Raw genomic sequence first — 26,009 nt, forward strand, 5'->3', positions numbered from 1 at the left:
TCAACTACCACCCTTTTCCCAACATAAAATTTGCTAATCTTCTCAGCACCACAGTTTTAATCATTTCTCCTCCCTTCAGCTCTACGCTCTGTAACACAACACTTTCCAGCACTACTCACAATCGCGTTGCGGTTTATACCCAACTCAACTCTAATCAAATTGCAATATATAAGCAATCTTATGTCTATAAATAATCGTCACACAAAATGTATTGATTGATGACACGTGCGTCCCGACTTATATCGGGTTATGCACTGTGCCACATTTTCCAAAGGCTTACGCAGCGCGCACAATAGCGAAATTTAAAATAACAAAAAGAAAATTAAATACAAAATTTATTTTGTGCTAACGATCGCTCGCTCTGAGTAAAAGAAAAAATATGTATTAATAGCGGCAGCTACCCTTACGTGGCTAAAAAAACAAATGAAACAGCATAATTAATGCGCTGCCACAAAAAACCATTACCAAGGCATACAAAATTCGTTACAGTACACTCCAAAACTATGTATACGCATGGAAAAGTGACGGAAAAGCGCGCCGAACTGGTGTCGGCAAGGGTGCGCTGTACGGAAAATTAGATAATGCTGTGAGCGCATGTAAGCTGTTTTCCAAAAAAAGTAATAAATTTCGCGTTTATCAATCATGTAATCGGATAATAATTGGGTATGCGCTACTGTTACATAGCCAGTTAAAAGCATGGCGTGTATATCCTTGAGCATAACACAACGAATTTTGCGCTAATCAAAAATTCTCCGCATTACCACTCCCGATTGCACTTTCACTTTACGCCGTTATATACCGCGCAACAATTGAGTAGTGCGCAATTTTGTTACGGTGTGCGTGAACCGCACAAACGCGAGTGTGAAATGTCATGCGGTGCATGTTGCACTCACTTAATCAAGAAGCGCGCGCTACTCAGCTGCATAACACCCGGTTCACACTATAGTCGCTAAAGTGTGTGCACTTAATTCTCATTTCCGCTCGCTGCAACAACAATAAACACACGTTGCAATGAAATCTGCACGTATGCAGCGCTCGCACCCTTCATGGCGCTCAACAGCCAAGTGGCACACTATCATATTTTGCCACGCTGCTGCTTTTCGAATGTTTTTTTTTTTTGTGTTTTATGTGCGCACATAAAGTGGGTGTGTATTGTTTAATGAAAATTAATGCACTTTTTTGCCACAAACTCTGCTTGGGGTATGCATTGTCACATTGGCAGCATATGCATGCGCCGAAGCAACACTGCGCCGCGCGTTTTGTTGCACATCCCCTAACATAAGGTGTGCACTCAATGCAATCTTTACACTAACAAGCATGCACTTAAGCACTTACAGACGCCCATACTTGCATTCTAGTGCAATAAAGTGCAATGTGTTAAAAAAAACGCACAAAAAAGTATTTGCCTTTTTTGCAACATTTCATTTTTACGCCTTGTGTTCACAATAAACTAGCGCTTTATGCCTTTTCTAACGCTCAGCGCTGGCACAGCAACTATAACTTGCTTTTTAGTCACCTCTATGCACGTATCTTTTTTTTTAAGGGTTGCTATTGTTAATGACTGCGGGCCGAGTGCAACAGCGTTGTTGTGTTTTATATTTTAACTCCCCTAACCCACGCCGCGCATTTAACTAGTTGTTAGCAAACGCATTGTGCACTTTTTTGCCATTGTTGCAGTTTTATTGTTGCTTATTTTACAACAATGTATTACGACGCCTTTACGCTTGTTGTTATTGCAAGTTGTGCGCTTTTCGGTCAATGCGGTTTTGCATGTAACACCCTTCGCCCACAACTGTCACTCACTTCGTGCGCCCTTCTTACGCTCATTTTTCCGAAGTGTCTATACAAAGCGGCGAGTTTATTTTGGAAATCTTAATAAACACAAACAGTTGGGGAAATTCACGCCTCTTCAGTGCGACAGTGCCCACTTATCTGGACCAAAGTGCGTATTTGTGTAACATAAAGTTACGTGCTATATTGTTTTGCATTTAGTCAACTCATTACCGTAAGTAAACTTACATGCTGTGACACTGCCTCAAATGCGTGTTGTGTCGTTTTTGTAATTTTATGCAAATATTTGTACGCAATGACAACGAGTTGTTTGAGCGAAAACATAGATGGCGGAAGCTGAAATGTTGTAAGAGTTATGTCACACACTCGTATGTGCGAAGAATCGTGAGCAAAGTGTTTTACGCAACAGTTTGAGAGCTTATGAAATCTAACTGGAAGTGTGCTTTTTCGTTGGATTATCGCGACTCTACAGATGGAGGTGATAGTGCGTTGTTTTAAAACCATAACGAGCTTCGTTTAAAATATATTTGGTTGAATATAAAATAGCTTAGTTTCTGTTTTAACAGAATTATTAAAACTTTTGGAGGTATAAAAATATGTTTGCAACAATTCAAAGCATTTAGAACTAAATCATCACTAAAATGAGCTATTACTAGTTATCCGGAAAGAGAACTGCTCTAATTTGTTCCGGCTCCTTAGCTGGTTTTAATTCGGTCGAGTTCTAACCATCGTAGCATTTCTCAACACTATTTGAACTTCAGAAAATATACTTACACTCGTAATAATTTTTTTAATATAGATCTTGAGCATTGCCCACTGAATTGAACTTAGCAACAAAATTTTACATAAACAAATACTTAATTAAAATTTTATTGGCTGCTGTTATGACTACTTTGGGGCAATATGGGACCTGGCAACAATTCCTAAAAAAAAACAGAAATTGTAATCTTGTTTTTGACCAAAACAACACGATTTTCACTTATCACTTGACGATAACTGTGAGGCAATGAATACAAAAAAATGAACTCAAAATGAAGGAACAAAGACCCACTGTGCTGAGCAGCAGCGCCACGTTGCAGGACAATGACAATGAATTTAGAAGTACTTTTTCACAAAGATGAATACTCTTAAACAAATTTTCAAATGAAATTGCTTAAAAAATAATCTTTAACTGCAGATACACACTCGAACGCTTACTTACATTCTTCGCGGTAAAATCCGTATTCCACGCATATGATCAGAGCTAAACCTGATCGTTTTTTTTTTGGCTGGTTTACTTCTTCTTTCTTCTTTGTATGAATGAAATTACTGAAATCTCCACAAATCACTCAACAATCGATAACCACAAACTCAAAAGAGTCCAAGCGTAAAATAGCATTGATATCGAGCGCATTATCAAGAGGAAAATCACAATTATGATCATTATCATTATATATTTATGGGGTTTATCAATCAAGCGCTTAAGCTTGAAGGTCCGTCACAATCACAAAAACATCACAAATCAATCACAATGGCAACTATGGATCATTATAATCAACTTATTGCACCAAAACACTGTTATCATATGAAATCTTAAAGATCGTCTAACAAAATTGCCATCAGACGAAAACATAGTAAAACGCGTAAGAGCACACAAATATTCACTGCCGCCGCTCGTCGATCGATAACAACCGCTTAACGAGGCTATGCTATTTCATGGCGCGTATCACAGCGCGTTTGACGTTAGATACGTAGAGCGCGAGTGCCGAAATCGCACTAAATTCAACGATTTGAAGTAAAGACCTAATTGGCAAATAGTACGAGTATAGGCGAGCACACGCTTACCGACGACAAGCGTTGCCAGCAAGCGCAGTCACGGTGTTGCGGTGCTGAGGCGTTGAGCGAACGTCAAGGAACACCCCTAAGCAAAAACAAAAATAATAAAAAACAAAAACACAAAACAAGTGAAATACAAAAAAAAAAACAAAAACTAAAAAACGTTAATTGCAAGTACACATTAATAAATAACTACATAATAAAAGCAACACAGCGACAAACTAAATATTTATCAGATAAGCACAACAGGCGTTCGATAGGTCTGGAGTGCTGGCGCGCGTGTGTAGTGGTGCGTATCAGTGCAAGTGTGTGCAAAAGCATTTTTAGTATGTGTTTTTTGCGCTGTTTTGCAATTTCTCACCTGCGCTTTGTTTTTTCCTTTTACTTATATATATATGTATATATGTATTTACTACATTTGTGTTACAAAGCAACGCCCCAAATAACGCTGATCGTCGCGCGTTGATTACCTGCGGCATGGCTAGCGCACAGGTTTTTATCACTTAATGCTAAAAAATGCAAAAAAAAAAAAGCGCGCTTTGTTATTGTTATTGTTAATGTTTGTCACACGTGCTATTCACGTTCGCGCCGAGTGCACGCAGCCCTTGCGAGCTTTTGTGAATTTTTTTTCATTAATTTTTTTTATACTTTTTATATTTTTTTAAATATTTTTTTTTTCACTTTTTTTTTTAAATAGATAATTTACATGGGTACGCAACTCTCAATACGCGGCAAGGGCTTGTTCTATTCGCTGATTGGCAACAAACGCGTCAAATGATTGGTTTACGTCGATTAACTCGTGACTGTTTAGCCAAAAAAACTGTTTAGTCAGCGACAAATGTCTAGCCATAGTCTTTAGATTACATTTTATATGTTATGGGTTCTGCTAAGACATAAGTTTTCTGCTCCAAAAAAATATGAAACTAAAAGTTTCGGAATTCCTAAAATGTTATTCATAGTATTCTCATTAAGTTTAGTTAATTAATTATCAATTTGCTCTAAGTACTTTATCACAATATATATGTCTACACATACATAATAAATGTCGCCTTAATCATGACAGGCCAATTCAACATGTCGCATTAGGTCCGCAAACGCCAGACATTTGAGCCATAATTCGTTATGAGCGCTGACTGCGCATATTTTCTGACTCTATTTCTATTATTTTAATTTGGCTTGTTTCGTTTGGTTTAAATAATTTCTCAATATTGTATTGCTTAGATTTCATTTGTTTTTATTAGCATATAAATAATTATTCCTCTACGTTTCCACGCTACTTGCACTGCTCACGCTTTTCCAAGCACATTTTGCACAATTTATTAATTTTCGCATTTAAGCTAAAATTTCTGTTTGAACTTTAATTTGACGCATGCCCGCGACATTCCCCAAATATTTACGAATTTAAATATGATTAGCCACATTATAATTTATGTTCTTGCAGTCGGCGGTTTTGCGCGAAAAGTGTAAATTTCTGATTTGATTAGCAAACAAACAAATAAACGAAAATACAAAATTTCACAAAGGTTAAAAGTAGCAACTAAACAAACTCATACAAGTTCATTAGAAAAGAGTTTAACTGAAAAGTGCAAGTGCACGTAAAACAAAGGCAAATATTGATAAAAGCCCAGCAGTGAGGTAAACTAGTTCTTAACTACCTTAGAACCAGTATAAACGATAAACACACGGCCCACACTCTATGGTCTATGAAAGGTAGTGGTGTTGCGCTATTAATTTTGCGATTTCAAACAAAATTATGTCGCTTGCATAATAATTCAAAACAGTTACTGCCGCGTTGATTTCATAGCCTCAAAAACATTTTGATGTTGCTTTTCGAATTTTCCGTGAAATGATACCGAAACGCCGATAATTGCGTCAATCACTTTCTGTTTTAAGTTTGCTTAAAACACTGTTGTGACTTAACTGCTTTTATAACTAGTTCATTTTCAGCTTATTACATTTTAGGCACAAACTGGTATTTCCGCTAACTAGTTCGTTGTTTCACCACCGGGAATGGTCGTAAATATGTATCTAGCTTCGACCATAAATATAAATATTCATGCTAATGAACGATAATAAAATCGCAGCAATTTCTGCGTTTGGCTGCAAAAGCAGTATTTTGTGCAAATTTGCAAATTTTATGTAGTGCAAATATATTTTAACAGCAAATAAATGATGTAAAGAATCATAAAAGAGCTTTTAAAGTTGTTTGTTGAAACTTCCATAAATAAAGTGACTAGGAAGTGCGTGTACAAGTTATATGAGGATTTGTGTAGTTAAGAAAATTTCTTGTTTATTGTTAATAAAAAATATATATCTGTGTATATTAATTGTATTTAAATACGAAGTTCAAGCATTAACAACCGCCCCCTTAAGGTGTGCAAAAGTTCGCTTACTATTCAACTTGCCATACACATACACATATACATTGCAAAGCGCCTTATCAACTATGTTTCAATAATTATTTTTATTATTATTAGCTATTATCGTTGCTTTTGCATAACTGCGCCACAAGTGCGTCATTATCTCTATGCCACGCTCGCAGACGACCCCTTCAATAAATACCGAAAGAAAAATTCCACGGAGTTCCCTTAAAATTTCCCCACGGCAATCAAATCGTAGCTAAACGATAAATAAGAATCTAGATTAGTGCAGGGCGTGTGCCGCATTTTTCCACATTTGTTATAACATTTTCGCAAGCATGCAAATTACTGAAAAATCATGCGGCTATAATATACACACGCTTAAGGCTTTGCTTATCAAATCAATGGTATTTAGTTGCATATATCGCAAATGTATCGTGGTTTCATGTGTGTCAGAGAACATTAACTAACACATGTGCATTTATGGCTGTATCATAACTGTATTTAATATCTGCTTTGTTAGCAAATCAGTAAAATGGTGAATAAATAATGCAGACATTAAATGACTTTCAAAATTGAATATACTAATTATAAATGCCAAGGTCCCGATTGTGGTCTTATATGCAGTAGTTGAGTGTAAGGATATATAAAGTAAACGCTGTATGTATATATTATATAATGGAATTTTTGAGCGATGTGCATTTATTGTATATGTAGGTATATGCATATGGCTATGTGTACAATGTGTAATACTTGTGTGGGAGTATATTTTGTAGCAGTGTTATATTGTAATTATGTAATAAAGTTAGTCTAAAAATAGATTTTTATTTTGTTTAAGATACAATTAATTTCATACTTTTTAGGCAGATTCACATCATTTTTTATAATTTTTTTTATATTATTTTTTTTTTAATTTTTATAAATTTTTTTTAGAGTATTATTAATATTTTTTACTTATTTTTTTTACATTTTTTAGTATTTATTTTAATTTATACTTTTTATGCAGATTCGCATCATTTTTTATAATTTTTTTTTTTAATTTTTTTTTTTAATTTTTATTAATTTTTTTAGAGTATTATTAATATTTTTTATTTATTTTTTTTTGCATTTTTTAGTATTTATTTTAATTTTTTTCTGTTATAAATAACTTCTTATCATTAGTAGACCACTTTTTCTTATAAAAATCGTATACAAATACTTTGGCTCTCACGTTTAGGGACTTTTTTCTGTGTGTTAATAATTTATTGTATATTATTCAGGCTACAATATTTTTCCAATACATATATTTTCACGCAATACTCTATATTTATATTTGTTAAGCGCTTGACAACAGATTCTCCTTTAAAATATGACAAATATTGATCTTTTCTATGAGTACTTATTTAATTGCACTTACTAGTTACAGACCGAAGAGTAAATACTTTCACCAACCAATTCTTTTACAACAAGTGGCAATATTAAAAATAAATAATTAAATAAATTCCACATACCAGTAACGTGATTTGAAATTCCGTTAAAATTAATTAAAATTTTTGCAAATACTTGTCAATTTCCGGAATTTTTTTCTATAAATATTATTTGTTTCAAATTTATGATGATATTTTTGCAAATTAACTTATTTATTGCCTTTTTGTTTTTATAAATATGTGCGAGAGGAAAATCGACGCATTGTGTTTAGTCTTGAGACAATCGGTCGAACAGTCTGGCTAATTCAATAAGATAAGATAAGTTTGTAGTAATTTATGTTACAATTTTAATTAAAATTCCTGTGCATGCAACAATTCATATGTTTACCAATGACATGTAAGCGTTATGAAGAGTTAACACTTCTATGACAGCCATGCTGATAACTTGACCATCAAGTACAATATGTCTCGCAGCGATATATTTAGATGCTTGCCAAAATGCAAACACTGACCAAAAATACAAAAATACTTTACAGTTAATATATTCAAAAAATTTTTGAGCACCTATGCAGTTCATAAATATATTTGTGTGTATACGCTCACTACACACATCACTCATGGTACTTAAGCAACCGTCTGCGTTTTCGCCCCACTCTTTATAAACAAATCATAAAAATCAATCAAACACTAAGTCTTGACTATAAATTAAGTTCAAATTATAGGCGATTTGCGTGATTACACAAGCGACTTATATAAAGCATAATGAAAGCTTGTATAGATTTAGGATTTGCAGTCACCAATACTAAAAATTAGCGGCTAATTCATTTTCGCTAGTTAGAATTCCAATACTAAATACCGGAAGTATAAATTAGCATTATTTCCCCGAAAAAGATTTTTCACATTTCAGCAGCTATATTCGTAGATACCCTTACATATATACACACATACATGCACACATGCTCACCTATTAATATCTTTCTTATTATTTATTTTGCCAGCCACTTAAACTTCGGACCGCACGTATCTGTGCTATCACTGCGACGCAATGACTTTTTGCTTTTTTTGCTATTGTGGTACATATTATATACATACATATATATTTATAAGTAAATATTGCCTGCATTTGTTTTTGGCATATTTGTAGTGAAGTGGTTGTGATTAGATTCAAAAGGGTTCTTGGCGTTAGTAACATTAGCAAATTAATGTCTCGCAATTGTGCGTCGTGATATTCATTGTTGCTATGTATTATCTGTGTTTGGTGATATTTTCAATTTGCTCTAATAGATTACATTGGCGTGTGAACATTCTGGTGAAAATGATTAATTTGATTTAAGAATCTGAGTTTTTATGCGTGTGTTGTAGTTGTTGTAAGCTGACAGTTGTTTGTTTTTGGTGGATATATGTATATGTGTACAGATATATATTTTTCGATATTTATAACTGAAGTATATTCTTTTTCTTTTATCTTTTTTGGTTTTCTTTATTTTTATTTTATTTATTTGTCTTTTGGAAAAAATTATAAATAAATAAATAGTAACAATGTGACAAGATTTTATCGTACATTCTGAAGTGGGCGTTGTCTAATTACTTTGCGAAAATATATCGATTTTTTACAGTTATATTGTTAAAACATATTTATTGTGAAATACAAAACCAAGTAATTAATATAGTTTTTTTTTTGTTTTAAAATATCGAATTACTAAATTTTTTTGTAATTTTTCGCTATAAATTCTAATTTTCTTTAATGAGGTTTTCTTAATACCATTGATGACTTTTTTGTCCTGCTTTACTTAAATTTTTTAATATTTTTTTAGTTTATATTTTTTTATTCGATTTTTATTTGTATTTTCTTAGCATATCTAATAATTTTTTTTATTTCTAAAATTTATTATTTTTTATTTTATTTTATATATATATATATTTTTCAAAACTTTGTTTTAATTTTTTACAATTTTATACAATTTATAATTTTTTTATAATAATTAATTAGAATTTGATTTTTTTAATTATTTTTATTTTTTTATAACTTTTAATTTTATATATTGTACATATATATATATATTTTTTTTAATTAGATTTCTTTTTTCTCACAAATATTTTGGGTAAATACCCGCCTAAACTTTCATTGATCAGCTAATCACACTACTTATCAGACACTTTCGCATTAAACATAATTTACTAAAATCAGCAATTGGAGATTACGATTTTACATTGTCACGCCAATTAACAGCCACGCACATCCATTTACATATGCAGATAACGCCATTGACAGCTGTGTGATAATATTTATCTACCTAAAATTACAAAAGTCGCAGCAGCAATGCCAGAAACGTGCCGCCACATATTCACACCTAATTTCCAATAAGATTTCCGCAACAACAACAAAAGACCGTACACTTTTTCATCATAGCCAAAGATTGTTTGTTTTCTATGCTGAGGCAAACGAGCGCAACGGCATTAATGAACGGCAAGCAGGATGGATGGGCAACCCTTGACGCTGCCGTGGCAATTGCGAAATTCGTCAAACTCATTTGTATATTTCTAAGCAACACCAAACACGTTGAATGAGCGCTGCTATGAGTATGTGTACGTACATACATATTTACATATATATACATATAGGTGTGTGTGTATCGAAAAGGGGAAGCGCCCAGTAACATGCTTATTTTCTTGAATGCTTTTGATTTGTATTGCTTCGGCTATAGCCGCAAGGATTTTCGTTTCAATTGCTGCTTCTGCTTCTTTTGTTGCTTCGCTTTATATGCGTTGCTATTTGTTTTTGTATTGGCAGCATGCACGTTTCACGTCCACATTTCTGCTTTGGTCACAGCTTTGCTTTGCCTACCGTCTATCAGCCGTTTTTGCCTCACTTGCAGCACAACGCTTCGCTCCGCCAGGGAGATGGAGAGACGGAGCGCAGCAATCTTCAAGTTACTGTATTTCCCACCTTTCCTTCCACCTTTTGTTTGGTGTGCGCCCTTTTTGGTGCGCAGACAAATGCCGCCGGCAATTGGGAAAAAGTAATAATGAAGGCGCACACACGCACACACATGCAGATACAGCCATAGTTATATATACAAATTCCTGCACTTTTGTGGTTCCTCACCTGCGCCACTCAGCGCGCCGTTCTTTTCATAGTCTCCATTTGATCTTCGCCTGCGCCTAAATGGAACATAGATAAGCTCGCCATAGAATTGTCTCAACATACATAACACGCACATACACAAATAACGGCCAATGCTTATATGTATGTGTTTGTGTGTGTGTGTGTATATACCTTTTCCGCTTTTTAAGCAGCGCGCAGTCGCCAGCTCAATCACCTGAACGATTTGTCACCCAAGTGCGCATGAAAAATTGTTACAATTCCGAGTGTCAGCGCGGCACTTTGAAACCACCAACGTTGCAACACATTTTCTAATGTGAATTCCAATAAAATAAAATGTGTGAGCAAGGCACGAAACTGATTTGAATTTTAAGTGCCTTTTAAATGCTTACTAATATCTACTTTCTCGGGAAGCTGCGCGCGCATACTCAAGCGTCTAACGTTAGTGAGTGAGTCACTATTACTACTACTAAAAATAAATGTAAAATATTTGTAAAAATATGCTTTGTTTCTCTTATAGTAATTTCATTGCTGCGGGAAACGCTTAAACCTTTGGTGATAACACAGTTTTTATGCATTCAAATAATAATTAGCTCGGCTTATAGTATTAAATTTTGAAGTGACTCACCGAAGTGACTCCTAACAGGCGCTTTTATGCGCGGCATTTCCCAATGGGCGCTTTAGCTGTTGGTAGCTCTGGCATTGCCAAGCATAATGTCTGCGTGGCGCGGCAAGCTAGCTCATATTTACTTAATAAAATCACGTAAATATAGTGTGCTTGTAAATATTTTTATGAAAATTTATAATCGTCACACCATTAGTGGCAGCTCGCCGCGTCGGCGAATGCCATGAAATCAACATTTTTTCTCTTTTGCGCTTTGTCGCCAACACCACTCACAATTACCGGCAGAGATTGGTAAATGCGTACAGAACTGTTGTGCTTTGATTAACAAAATGGTAAATAATTGTAAATTTTTATTATTAAGACAATAAAGCATAGCATAAAAATAAATACCATATATACACGTTCTCTATGAAATTGGTAATTAGAGCCTTTTTGCATTCTAAGTAAACATTTTTTTCATGGTGATTGCTTTCTGCTTAACGCCATAAACTTCAATAAAAGTGACACTCACACGCAGAAGCAACCACAACAAGCGCGTGCGGCAATGAAACTAATATCAATCAACAAGTATCAATACAGCGCCTATTTATACATATGTACATACTAGGGTGGGTCGTGAAACAATTTTTTTTTTGCTACTCTGAAAAATAGGTTCTTAGACACCACTAAGAAAGTCTCTCCAAGTATGAGCTCTTAATTGTAACGGGAAAGTCCTCCGCCATACAGTTTTCTATTTTTTTCATAATATCAGATAGAAAAACTCTAAGCTCGCTTTCAACTTGAAAAATATTTTGTTTCATAGATTTTGCAGGAAATTGAACGCTCTGCAACAAAGTTGTCGTAAACCTTGCTTTATAATAGAAAACTCCTACTTTTATAGGAAATTTACTGCTCTACAAAAATGGTAACTTATTTTTCAGAGTACCAAGTTAAAAAAAAATGATTTTTTTTTGACCCACCCTAAAGCATATGTATATTTCAGTGCTTACATGCTTTTACATTTATTTTGTGGTTGCTGTTGCTGTTGCAATATCTAAAATTGCTGTTTTTAGTTCGAGCAACTAATAAATTTTTAACGAGCCATCAAATGATATAATATTTTATTGTGTAATAAATATGTTAAGTCCATTTCAAATATTGTTTGTTGTTGCTGTCATTTACGTACTGGTATAAACAACGTAATGCCAGAAGTTGATAATGCGGTAAGTAATTAATGTATAGTGCACAAGAGAGACGATAAAATGTTTATTCAAAAAAAATTAAGCGAAATATTAAAAAAAAAAATATTTAAAAAAATTAAAATAAAAATAAAATATATAATATATAATATCCTAATTGCGTGGAAGAATTATTTCATTTGCATTTGTGCACGCAATTCTCAACGTATTTATGCGTAATAAATTTGCGCTTATAACTCACTGCAGCAAGCTTTTAGGCGCTACCTTCCTAGCATTGCTAGTAACTCAAATAATTAAACAAAAAATCATTTCTATTTATATATAACTATGTACCTAGCTAATTGCCAAATCGCTCAAAACACTCTAAGCACTTTTTACACAAACAATTGAATTTAGCAACTCTCTCCTCAACAAAACCTGCTGTCGGATTCCACCAATTAACAAACTTCAGGAAAAATATTTGCTAAAAAATGTATGCATAAACAAATGTCAATAAATACCTTAAGCCAATCGAACCGGATTTTGATTGTTTATTATTTTAATTAGTCGTCTCAATGCAATAATACTTCAGGAATTTGCATATCCATGCTGTAGGGTTGTATTTTTGCGGTACGGAAAAATTTTATTTAAAAAATTAAAAAAAAAAAAATGTTTGCTAAAAATGTATGAAATATGTATAAATAGATAATATTAGAGATAAAAATTATAAATCCAAATATATAATTCTATAATATTTAGCCAAAAAATATTAATAAAAATATTAATTATAAAAATAGTAAAATTTTATTTAAATTTGAGCTCGCATGAGAAATTTAAAAAATTATAAAAAATTAAAAGAAAAATTAATTATCAATATTCTCACATGGCTTGTTCAATAAATAATTTCTTAAATAGTTACATTTTTAATATTTTTATGACTTTCTCAACAAATTAATTAATTTTTATTTACTTAATCGCCAGCGCTGTTATGACACTGTATTGGAATTTTATTAGTTAATACGCTTTACAGCTTTTTAGCGCACAAGCATTTGCAAATAGCAGATATTTGATTCTAAAAATTCTTTTTCTATAAATTGCCTGCAGCACATTTTCCCTTACGTATGCAATTAGAAAAGTCGTAAAATCTGTGCTTACATAGTAATACACATACTTATATACGAAAAACAGCTGTGTTTATTAAATTTAATTACAACTTTCGAGCGCACCAATGAAAAATAAAGTGTTAAAATTAATTATTATATATATTAGAGTTGTTGCGTAGTACATCTGAAAGTGATTAAAAATCGAGACTCCTTTCAATATGTTTTCATAATAAGTAGTTTACTTATAAATAAAATAATAAAATATTATTAAATATTTAAAAATATCTGTTGTCGCAATTCCAAAAACAAAACCGAAAATTTTTGTGAGCTACTGCTTCTGCGCACATATGTATATAAGTACATGTACCAGCTCCCAGCCAGTAGCTGTTAGAAGATTTTTTTTTCAATATGTCAATAATTCCTAAAATCGAAAACGAAATTCAGAATTTAGCGAAAACCCAAACAAACATTTTTTTACAACTGCTGGCCTACCATAAGTAATCGTTGACCCGGCAAGGTCCGTCAACACTTTCTCAAGCGTCAGTTAATTATATTTTAACACTTTTCGCATGCTTGCAAGCAAATTAGCATCAATCATGAGGAATGCGTATGCGCATGCGAATCCATGTCAGGCAGGCGTTTCGCGCTGATGGTCAAGCGGCCAACACCACCTGTCAATGCCAAGCGCAAAAGGGTGGAAAAGAAAGGCCAATCAATAAATTTGCGAAAGGTGCAAAATATGTAAAAAAAAACGTGTGTTTGTGCGCTCAAAATTAGGTGAGCAGTGTAAAAATAGACGCATACGATTTTTAATGTGTGTGTGTGTGTGTGCAAGTGTCAAACAGCTAAAAAGCGCATAAAAGGCGAAGGTGCAAATTAGCTGTCGCCGCCATTACCGTTGCTGCACTCTACATATGTACGTGCGTGTGAGTCGCCAGAAGCGCGAACAATCAGTAATGAAATATTTTTTCAGCTGTGCTGTCGCTGCCTGCAAAGCGCGGCCATTAATGAATATTTGCATGGAAATGCTTGCCGCGCGCACACAATTGGCTTTGTTCGTTGGCAATGATTATTATCGACGTGTGCTGCTAATGCACGAGCATTATAACGCTAATGGGTGGCTGGGCGCTCAAGCAGTCGCGCCGTCGAGTGCCACCGTGCCATTGCGGCTGTGCACTGCTGATGTACGTTGCGCAACTGCTTGCACCTAAAAGACTAAAATTAAACATAGCGACAAAAAAAAACGGAAAACTAAAAAAATATGATAATAATAAAATGCATTTATGTGCAGGAACACGACGAGTGCATCACAACACATGCGCGCGTATTTATGCGCGCCAATCAGCGAGTGGCTAGCCAACGCGCAGACAGAGCCCTCAACGCGCCAGCCACCCAAACACTCGCCTACAGCTAAGTGTAAGCAAATAAAAATTCTCCAAATATTTGCATATGCATTTACACAAGCGTGCGGACAGTGTGTGCAAATAAAATAAGCCAAATGAAAAATGTCTAAGAAATACTAAAGCTAATGAAGAAAAACTCTAAATAAATGTTAACGTAAAAATTTAGTAAAAAAAAAAAAGAAAAAATGCTGTTGCTTCAGCCTACAAGTGCATTGACTGTCACTGCGCGTTGCACACTATTAGCTGTTGGTCAATGCGCGCGCCGCCACAACTCATACTTCATTTTGCGCGGCTGCGCATGCGGTTAGTGCAATTTATTTACTTGTTTGCAGCTATACAAACAAAGCAACGAATATTAACAGCGCATATATGCAAACGTACGCGCATGCGCAGATTTTAATGCGCCGCCAACAAATGCTATGCCATGCGCCAAAAAATCGCCAACAAAGCGCGACAGGTTAAAGAAAACGAAGAATCAAAAAAATTATTTTCAAAATATTAGCAAGTAAAATATGCTTGAATATATATAAAAATAAATAAGTATGTTTGTATGTATATAAACAAAAGCAGTTTGCAGAAAAACCAGCAGTAAAGTGGTAACCAACTACTGAGCCTAATTTCATGACGGCCATTTACTCACAAATTATGGCAATTTACAAAGCGTTTACATGTGACCTGCGCATTAGCCGTAGGCGAAATGGCGCTGAAGCTATATATGCGCGCGTGTGTCCGCGACCATTTTTTCAGCAATTGATAGCCAAGGAAATATTGCACCTGACCTACAATCTGCCGGCGCGCTCAACCAGCATACATGTACATACAGACGCGCTCATCTATGTATATGTGCATATGAAGCGTTGGCGCTAGCAACAAACGAAGCGATCGAAATATGCGACGTCTATGCGCTGCTCGGTGATTAAAATCGCTGCTCAGTGTGCTCAAATCTGTTGTAGTTATTTTTTTTTAATTTTCATTTAAATCATGTTGCCACTCAGCGCTATGCGATACTGTGTGTGAATGGAAAGCGTCAACATGCCGGGCGGTCAGGTAATTGGAAAAGCAAGCAAGCAAAGGCCGCGGTGAACGAGAACGTAAAGAGAGATGCGGACCACACCTACGGCGCGCAGTAAATAATTGAAGTACGGCTAAGTACATGTGTAGTTGAGCGCGCACGCACATACATACACATACAAACCAATGCTTCTGTCAGCGTTAAATTACACAGCAAGCAACGCGTAACAGCAAACGACCTGCCGCTGCACGACAATGTTGCTAAGCTTTTGCCAAGCGGCGGCAATTAATGTCAACGAAAAATGTTGCTGCCCTTCCTTGCTGCGCTTTTTTGTAATTTCAAATTTCCGTGCAACTTTTTTATCGCAAACGTATTTCTTAATACTATTTTTGTTATTTTCTTACTCACTGCGACGCTCTTTGTTATTCGGAAAATTTGTGTCGGCGCCAGGAAAATGTATTCCGCAAAACGCTGAGCGCTTATGCATGTGCTTGCACGCGCTGCAACAATTGCCAGCACTGCTTTGTTGCGCTTTTCGAGTGCAACATAAATTAGCTGCTGCAGCAGGCAATAAAAGTTTGCTTTTTTTTTTTTTTTTTGTAATTTTCTCTGTTAAAAGTTGTAAGCATTTGAAATTTTCCACTTTTTGCTGAAAATTGTTATTTTTGCGCACATTACTAAATTTTATGGCCTCCGCCATTTGCTCTGCTATTTTTTAGCTCGACTTAATGTTAGTGTTGTTGTTGTCTTTTGTGTTTAGGAACTTACTTGCATCGTAACTGCCAAAAGCTGCTGTCAGTGTTAGTGTTACTTTCTTATACTTATACAATTCGTTGCTTGATATATGCTTGACATGTGACTAATGGCACTTTCATTAAAACTTGTAAGCAAAAAAAAATATTTTTTAACAAAATCGATTTTCTTTAATCTTAAACTGAAAAAGGCATATTTTTTCTCAATTTTTTTCGCAGATAATGAAAATTATGATACATTGAAATTATATGGTAATTTATAATAAATTTTTAAATATACATATAATTACTATACAATATTATATATCTAATATATTTAATACTTAGTAATTATATAATATTAAAAAAAAATACAAGTATGCAAAAAATTAATTTGTAATTTTATAAGTCTTTTGCTGAGTACAAAAATTAATTCTCTTGTCCATTATGAAATTCCTTAAGTACTCTACTTTATTTGAGCTAACCTCAAGCTTTAACAGTAAACACAAAATTCGTAACCAGACGAGACAGCAGACACAACAACACATTTAATAAATAAATTTACATATATCATTTAGCATACCAGAACTCTATATTACAAATTTAGCTTTTCTTAATACATACATACATACATATTAAGGCGCTGGCAGTCAATTTATATGTCAGTTTTGGTCTACACAGTAATTGGAATAAATATGAGACCTATGACGAGTTGTCACTGTCTGTTGGTCGGCACAAGTTTCAACTGTCAGCATTTATACGACTCTAAATATGTAAAAGTGGAATAAATGCATACAAATATACACATGCACATATAGAAATATGCTGACTTAGCAGTATTTATCTTTTTTTTGTCAGAAAAACGCACGAAATAGCGCCTTTTGAAGACATAATTGAGTTAAAATAACAATTTGTACACTCATTAGGTCTTTGATAGGCACACGCACAGGTAATGACTACAACTACAATAAACTGCAAAGTCATTGCGAGTGATAGCAAAATTATAAACTTATTTTGCTAATTAATAATACTTTCCAAATACCTGCAAATTTTGTCATGTGTAGAATCTACACATATTTATGTGGGTGTGTGGCAACATAGAAAGAAAAGAATTGTCTAAACAATTTCGACTTTTTTCTAATGCAGAGCTGCCAAAAGAGGGTAATTAATCTTCGATATCTCTATACTTTTAATTTCATTATCTTTATAATTTCATAATTTTGTTTTTTTAATAATTTCGTAATTTTGTGTCAAATTTGTATCGCACATTTCGCTACAACATAATTTGTTGTTGTTCCTGTAGTTTCACTATTGACTGAATTTTCGCTATCGGCGTCAATGCTTACGCGCTGCTTGACTTCGCCTACCATCAGCTGTCTGCGCGCCGCTGGCTGCCCACAAATCATTAAAAAATTACATACACCCAGACACATGTATAATCGAATGTATGTGCTTTTTTCATAATTTTGCCAAATTTATTGTATTGTCACCTTGTCGATTTTGCCAAACAAGCAAGTATTTGCCTTTCAACACCGACTTTATGACCTCATTATTAGCCGTTGGGATTAAGCGCTCGCATGCAAAAATATTCATAATAAATAAAAAGACAACAAAAGCGAAATTTATGCGCGCAACTTATTCTTATCTTGCGAACAATTGTAAAATGAGTGAAAAATAATTATATATGAGCAAGTGCATATTTATTGAGGTATGTACATACATGCATATCTCCCTGGTGAGTGGGTGACTAATTGCTACCTACATGTACATGTGTGTGTGTGTGCTTATTAACATATATACATATGTATTGTATTAAATATATTTATAAAGTGTAAGTTTGTCTGGCTGCTTGACCAGCCGCCCGCCAGTTTCGGCGCTTTTGTATAAAATTTGAATACAATTATAATGATGCTGTATGCGCATTGTTGTTGCTGTTGCTGTTGATATTTTTATAAATGTACCACTATTAATAATCGCGCATTATGATACTTTCAAGTAGTACTACGGGTATGAAATTAATAATAAATGTGGCCGCTGCCTGCCAATGAGCGTGTAAGCCGCTGGGTGCAAGCGTAGGCGTAACGTGTCATATTGAATTAATCTTGAGCGAATATATACCTATACATATATATATGTGTTTATATATTAAAGCTGAAAGTAATAATTATTGCGGTAGCGTTTTGTTGAGTTTCATAGAAATGACGAACGAGTGCTTTATTAAAACACGGTGTTGGAGAGCTTGACAAAAGGAAAGAAAGTGCTATTTTACTAGAAATCACATACAAAAATCAAAAATTAAAAACATTTTTTTTGTCAAGAAAATAAAGTGACAATTTGCTTAAATTTAAATGAGTTTTAATTATAGCTACAAAAGTCAGCCTTCAATGTTAAAATAAATTATTATAATTTTTAAAGATTTTGCTGATACAAAATGAAAAAAGTGTATATTACAAGTTAAAATTATAGTAAAAAAAAAAAAATAATTATTAAGTTATGAGTGAAATGTTCAAATATCAATTTTTTAATTATTAATATTTATTATAAATTTTTTTTAATAAAAAAAAATTCAAAATTAAAAGTTTAGAGTGATGTAAAAAATTCAAAGTCTAACAGCTGAATTATTTTTTTATTGTAAATTATTAAAATTAAAAATTTACAGTTAGGAAAAAATTCCAAGCCTTACAGCTGAATTATTATTTTTATTTTAAATTATTATTAAAAATATATATATAATTTTTTTTTCAATTACTAAAATACATAGTTTGAAAACAAAAAAATATTATGTATTAAAGTTAAGAACAAAATGATTATTATTCATAATTAATAATTGCTATAATTAAGTAGATAAGACAATTATGTCTAAACTCTTATTTTAATTATAAGTCGTCACCACTTTTGTATAGATAAATTTGTGAATAAATAAATGAAATTGAAATTCAATATAAAAAAATTTACAGTTAGGAGAATTATTTTTTTATTGTAAATTGTTTTAAAAGATTTTTTTATAAAAAAACAAATTATATGTAAAAAAAAATATTTTATAAATAAATCTTTTATTTTATGTATAAATATTTTTTTTTAATAAAATAATTTAATTTCTATAATAATTTTTTTTTTTTTGGTAAATTATTATTAAAAAATGGTTTATGAGAAAAAAAATTATATTATTATATATTTTTGTTTTTCGAAAAATTCCAATTATTATGGAATATTTGAAAAAAAGCATAATTTATAAAAGTTATGAGTAAAATGATTGTGTATCAATAATTTGACCAAAAATCTAAAGTATTGTTAGTATTGATATTCATAATATTTTTTAAAACGAAAAATTCAAAATAAAAAAAATTTACAGATAATTTAAAGAATTTTAGTTTTTTATTGTAAATTATTATTAAAAAATTGTTTATAAAAAAAAAATCATATAGATATTATAATTTTTATATATATATATATATATTTTAATAAAATATATAATTTTAATAAAATGTATATATTTGTTTTTCGAAAAATTTCAATTATTATAGAATATTTGAAAAAAAACACATAATTTATAAAAGTTATGAGTAAAATGTTTATGTATCAATAACTTGACCCAAAAATCTATAGTATTATTATTATTACTATATTATTATATATATATACATATATATAAAAATTTACATAGAATTTGAATCCTTACGGCGTAACTATTTTATATTTTAAGGAAGTATTATTATTACTTTAAAATTTTTGGTTTCTCTGTAAAATGTTTAATAAAAGGTAGACCGATTTTTTAATATTGTAGAATTGCAGATATTTTTTGCTTCCTACAAACTATATATGCATGTATAAATATAAAATAATTTATAAATAATTCTTGCTCTTAACTCAAAAACCTCTAATTCTCTCAAATTTCCACGAAAGCGTAATCTGTGCAAACATTATTTTTTCATTTTATCTACTCAGATACTGGCAATAACGTAATTAAATTGTATACAAGTACAGTTTTAATCACGAAAAACGACAACAAAACGTTGTGAACTTCTTTTTAACAACAAAGTAGGAGAGTTTGCACCGAGACTAAGCGCCAACAAAAACAAACAAAACATTTTCACATTTCTAACAGTAATATGAAGGCTTATCGCAGGCATTTATAGCGCCAACAATAATTAAAACAACTTGGCTTAACACATCACCTATTAACCGCAATTGTGGGCTCGTTTATTGCGCTTTTTACAACAACAACAATACCCAATTAACCGCAAACAATTGTTAATAATTTAGCGAATTCTTGCGCATATTAGTAATGTGGCCAACACAACGGTAGATAGCAAGCGCTTGGTTAGTAGCAGCAGGCTTTAAAAGTAAAAAAGCACTACCTGCTTAACACATACACTAATGTACATAGGAACACGTATACGAGTCGGTGAGGTGCGTCCAAATCTTATTAACCTTTTGCATGAGCGCATTATATTACACAAAGCGCTGCAACAACTGTATAATAAAAATAACAGTAACAATAACAATTAAATTACAATGCAGTTACAAATAAAGCACGAGCGCACGAGCAGGGTGCGTGAGCTGTGGGCAGCAGAAGAAGTAGCGGAGCGCCGCAATGCCAGCAAAGCATGGGGACTCGCAGCATATTTGCATGAATTACCGCAAACACACATACACATACAGCGAGCTTTAGCATATTTTCACCTTTTCGCCGCAGTTTGGCGGATTCGGCGCTGTCTCCGTTAGCTGTCAAGGGTTGTGCGCCTGTAAGGCTGCTTGCATTTCACTTCATTTCCACTCAATTTCTGTGTTGTTGCAAGATGGCATTTATTTATTTGTATTTTTGTTGTATTTGCATGTATGCGCACACAACTAGTTGATTTATATCATATCAGTTGGAAATTAACACATGTGCATGTTGGTAAGATGACAGGGTAAGGGGGTAGTGAGCATTCAAAAAAATAATGTTTTTTCTGCTTTAAGCAGACTTAATTGAGAAAGCTACTGCAACTTGTGTATGCAACTTTGGAAGTGTGGTATGCAAACCAACTCGAATTCTTCGCTCAACTCGCGGAAAGGGTTGTTGGCACAGCCTACATGCCGTACACTTATATATACACTGCAATGCCGCACAACCCTGTCACTTTTAATGTTTCAACATTTGAACATTGATTGCTCTTCACTTGCTTGGGAAAACCGGGCTGCGCCGTGTAATATACAAAAATTTACATATTTTTCTCAATGTGCAAGCATGCATACTTCATATATGCATTTGTGCATGTGTGTGTGTATGTGTGCTTTTGAATAATGCCCTTTTAAAAGGGGTGTGTGCTCCGCTGTGGCATTTAATTGTTATTGCTATTTTTATAAGCGTGTATTTTTTTATTGCAGCATATAATTCGTAGTTAAACAAAATAATCATCATAAAAGTATTTTAATAAACAGTTATTGCGACAGAAAGTTCATTTTTGCATTTTAAATAAAATGAAGCTTAAGCTTAATGACGGAAAACTCACGTCCGTAAGCCGCATATGAATGGAGCGTCGCACGTGCTTTCTAACACGTGGCTGGCGCAAGAAAACTGTTTGCTGTTTAATATATAGTCTATGTGATTTATAAAACAAAGTATTAAGCTGCTGCCAGCTTTCACTCTTCACCACAAGTGCTTTCACTTCAGGAGAGCTTTCATAAAACTTTATGTTATGCGCGTAAGCTCTTAGCTTTCATAGCGTTAATAATTTATAGCAAAGTTTATTAAGCTGCTGCCAGCTTTGACTCCAAGAGCTTTCAATTTACGAGATCTTTTATTGCAAGAGTCCTTTCAAAGCTGAAACCTTTGAAGTTCGATATTTTTTAATATGTTGTACAACAAAGCTTTCTTAAACGATAGTCTCATGTTGCTTTCAAAAAATTTAACATAACAAACTAATCTTAATTTGTTCCGCATTTATTTTGAAATCTATTTAATGCCCTATTCTGTCACTTTTATACTGCCCTATTTAATAACTATTTATCTATAATTGTTGTTGTAATATTTAAATGTTCACTTGTCGTTTATTTTTAAATTCACAAACAATTCGTTCACTATATTTTCGATATTGCTTACTGTTTACTAGAAGCTTATTAAATAAGTCTCCTAGTCGTACTTCTATCGTTTATCTTAATTATTATAATTTTTTTTTTTTTGCTATTTTGTTTTAAATCTTGGAATTTATTGTTGCTGCTTTTAATAAACAACCTGTTTACTAGCGAACAGTTTATAACTGTTAACTTGTATACCGTAGTATTTTCTAATCTCCTTACGTTGGATACCCTCTGTAAACATATACACACGATAGCAATGGAAATACTTTCTGTGTATAAAAATATTCAGCAAATTGTATTATCTATTAAAAAAAAACAAAAAAAGGAATTTTTGTGTTTAAAAAAAATTCAGCAAATTATGATATTTATAAAAAAAAAAAAAATTCTAAATATATTTTTTTATTTCTACTATATATTTTTTAAAATATTAAGCAGTTTTTTATTTTTCTACTCACATCGTATCTTTCTGGCCTCATTGTATCCCCCAAATATATGGGTTTAATTTATAATCCAACATTGGTTATTTGTGCAACACCACAAAAATGCAACATTGGCTGTGTTTTTATATAAATAAATTTAATTTATATACAAAACCAATTGAAATTCTGCTTTCGTCTCAATTATGCACTAATGTAAAAGCAGTTTGCTGATGCACGCACTTTTGCTTCGCGCTTAAGATTTCAAAAACTGTTTTGAAAATTTATTTTTCAAAAATAGTCGCTGCAAACTTATTGCAATTTGTTTCAACACGTGACGAATATTGTTACTTAATCAATTTTATTTCAAATCGTTTGCGTGTTACACTTTTGCTTTAAATTTTAGCAACGTTAATTTGTGTTTTGGAAATTTTTAAATTTAAATTTTAAGCTGATAATATATATTTATTTTATTAATAAATGCGCTAGCTTACTTTTAAAAAAAATCTTAGTGCTTTTTATTGACTGATTTTTTGCTATTTTGAATTGCACTTTTTGCGGCGTTTAAAAAATCTTTGTTAAAATTTTGTTTTCAAATTTTCGAAAAGCACTTTGTCTTTTCTTTACACAAAATTTCACTTTTTTACCGTTAAATTGCATATATGTATATACTATTTTCAGCAATGCACTTTGAATTGTAGAATTTTGCACTTTTCCAATTGAATTTCCTTAGCTTTCAACACTTTCAAAAATATCGCGTTTCAATTTTTCGCCTTTTCAATTCACACGCTTTTATATTTGATTTCACAATAATCGTTTATTTTTTATTGTTGTTATCTACTGCTGCAACTACGTTTTTTATCTCTTACTCATAAATGATATACTTTCCAATTTTTTTTTTTATTAAAATATATTTCAATCAATTTCTTTTTGCTTTCTTCACATGTGTGTGAAATTTTTTGAACTGAAGCGTTTCCTACGTTCTTAACCCGACGACAGTTGCCATAGAACTGAAACGTACGCTTACCAAATACAAACTAAATGCTAGATGTCTTGTTCAGTGTTGAATGAATCCGATACGATACGGATTCGTACTGAAATCGAATGCTGAAGAAAGAGGAGGAGGCTTAGCATAGCACACCGTCGTCGCTGCTGCCTCACTACTGTTTGCCAGCTCGCTTGCTTGGCGCTGCTGCTGCTGCTGCAGCACTGCTGAAATCGTATCGCCTGTAATGTTATACGGCAGACGACCAATACGGCTATAACGACGGTATGACGATGATGACGACCACGACAACGAAAACGACGACAACGAACCTCAGCACCACCACCACCGACAACGCTACCACCTAACGGCGCAACGACGACCGGTGTGCGGGCTAGTGAGCCAGCGAGCCAACGTGTTTCGTACGAACGTACTTTACGAGTACGAATTGGTCATTCTACGGAGTGCGCGCACAAACGCATCAACAACAATACACGAAACGAATATGCGCCTCCACGAACTACCTAAGTGTGTATGTATGTATGTGCATTGAGGGGCTATTATAATAGAATGGCTAAACCGAATACCCCCTAAAAGTATTGATGAGATAGGCGCAGTCGAGCTTAGCTGAGCTCAATTGAACCGAACTTAACTGATAGGTGATATGTGGTAAACGAATATAAGTGCTGTTAGAAGTTCGGCCTCATGGCGGCGTTGGCGGCTGTTGTTACGGGTACGCGCACTCGGTGCTCGTTGCTGTCAAGTGTCATATCTCGCTGACTGTTGTCCGTTTCAGTGTTGGTGTTACACCTGGTCACACTTTGTTGGACCTATAGCTGTTTATGTTAGTTTCATTATTTGTTGGCTTACGGCTGATTTTTCGATTTTTCGCCGTGTTGTGAAAACATCCAAGAGGCTCATTAAGAGCGCATGTCTTATTTGATGCGAACACTGTATTTGTGACAGAATTTGCAAATAGCTTTAAGTGATGATATTTTCCAATGCAACAATACATTCAAGCGGACGTTGGTTATGGTGATTTCGGGTCTCTTTTTGTGGTAGAATCCGGTAGTAAAGACTGCTTATAGTATGAATTTTGGGTTACATATATGAGTCAAAAAGTTGTGGAATCTGGTATTTTTCTTAAAGCAACCAGAGAAGGTAAAAAAAACAATCTGCATACAGACCCCTAAAGTATCTTAGTTGCATACATATATAAAATAAAATATTTTTATTTGCCAAAAATATTGTCCTAATATTGTACTACAGGTTTGTAATACATTACACAATATTATTCTATATGATAAATGGATTTTTTTTTTAATTTTTGGCATCAAATTTGTTCCAAGACTGCCTGCGCTTCCTTTTAGAATATGAGTATGAAAATATATATTATAAATATTTATATAGTATTTATCATTTTTATATTAAACTACAGTTTCATAGCTCATATTTTTGCTAACGTATAATTAATATAATTTTATAGAAAATTTCGCGCTACCAGCATTAAAATTGCATTTCAGAACATTTTTTCGCTTACTACTATAAATTGTTCAATGTTTTATAAGAACACTTCTGCGCACTGCAAAATAAAATCTCATCCTTCACGCGTATGTTACACTGCTTCTCAAACTGTGTTATTTTCCAATAAGTGTTAAAACCTTGCATCTGCAAAAAGATTTAAGCGACAAACTTACATAACAGGATACTCAAATTATAACATAAAATTTAGTTATGAAATGAAGTTCATTATTCATTTCCGAATTTTATGGTTTTGTTGCTACTGAGCCGTACCTACCCCACGAAAACATACAATTATGCAATGAGTTTCAATAAAGAATGTCAGTTTTTGTATGACTCAAATTGTTCCAAAATTCATTTTTAGCACCCACTTATTAAGATTTTTTCTTTTTCCCAGTATTGTTTCTAAATTGAAAAATCAGTAAGCCGCAACTTTATTGCACCTACATGTTTACTACCCAAAAGGTAGCCGAAACTCGTTACAGTAGTTTAGGTTATATAATATTTACATGACAGCA

General features: G+C 33.0%; 1 protein-coding gene and 1 long non-coding RNA gene across 8 annotated transcripts in view; one reads left to right on the top strand and one right to left on the bottom strand.

The window, feature by feature from the left end:
* LOC138857017 (uncharacterized) overlaps positions 1–26,009 on the top strand; it is a 293,806-nt gene that overhangs the window by 240,650 nt on the left and 27,147 nt on the right. The window lies entirely within an intron of this gene.
* pyr (pyramus) overlaps positions 1–26,009 on the bottom strand; it is a 57,603-nt gene that overhangs the window by 22,043 nt on the left and 9,551 nt on the right. The window contains exon 1 of one of the 4 annotated variants that reach the window (XM_070108353.1): positions 23,025–24,104. The exons of 2 other annotated variants lie outside the window; for them this stretch is intronic. In XM_070108353.1, the coding sequence (XP_069964454.1) occupies positions 23,025–23,026 (2 nt within the window). In that variant the 5' untranslated portion in view covers positions 23,027–24,104. Of the gene's footprint in view, positions 1–2,992; positions 3,660–23,024; positions 24,105–26,009 lie in introns of those variants that run through there. One more of the 4 variants, XM_014233736.3, reaches the window with a different exon arrangement.

This window comes from Bactrocera oleae, chromosome 4, assembly GCF_042242935.1.
Source record: "Bactrocera oleae isolate idBacOlea1 chromosome 4, idBacOlea1, whole genome shotgun sequence".
Taxonomy (NCBI): domain Eukaryota; kingdom Metazoa; phylum Arthropoda; class Insecta; order Diptera; family Tephritidae; genus Bactrocera; species Bactrocera oleae.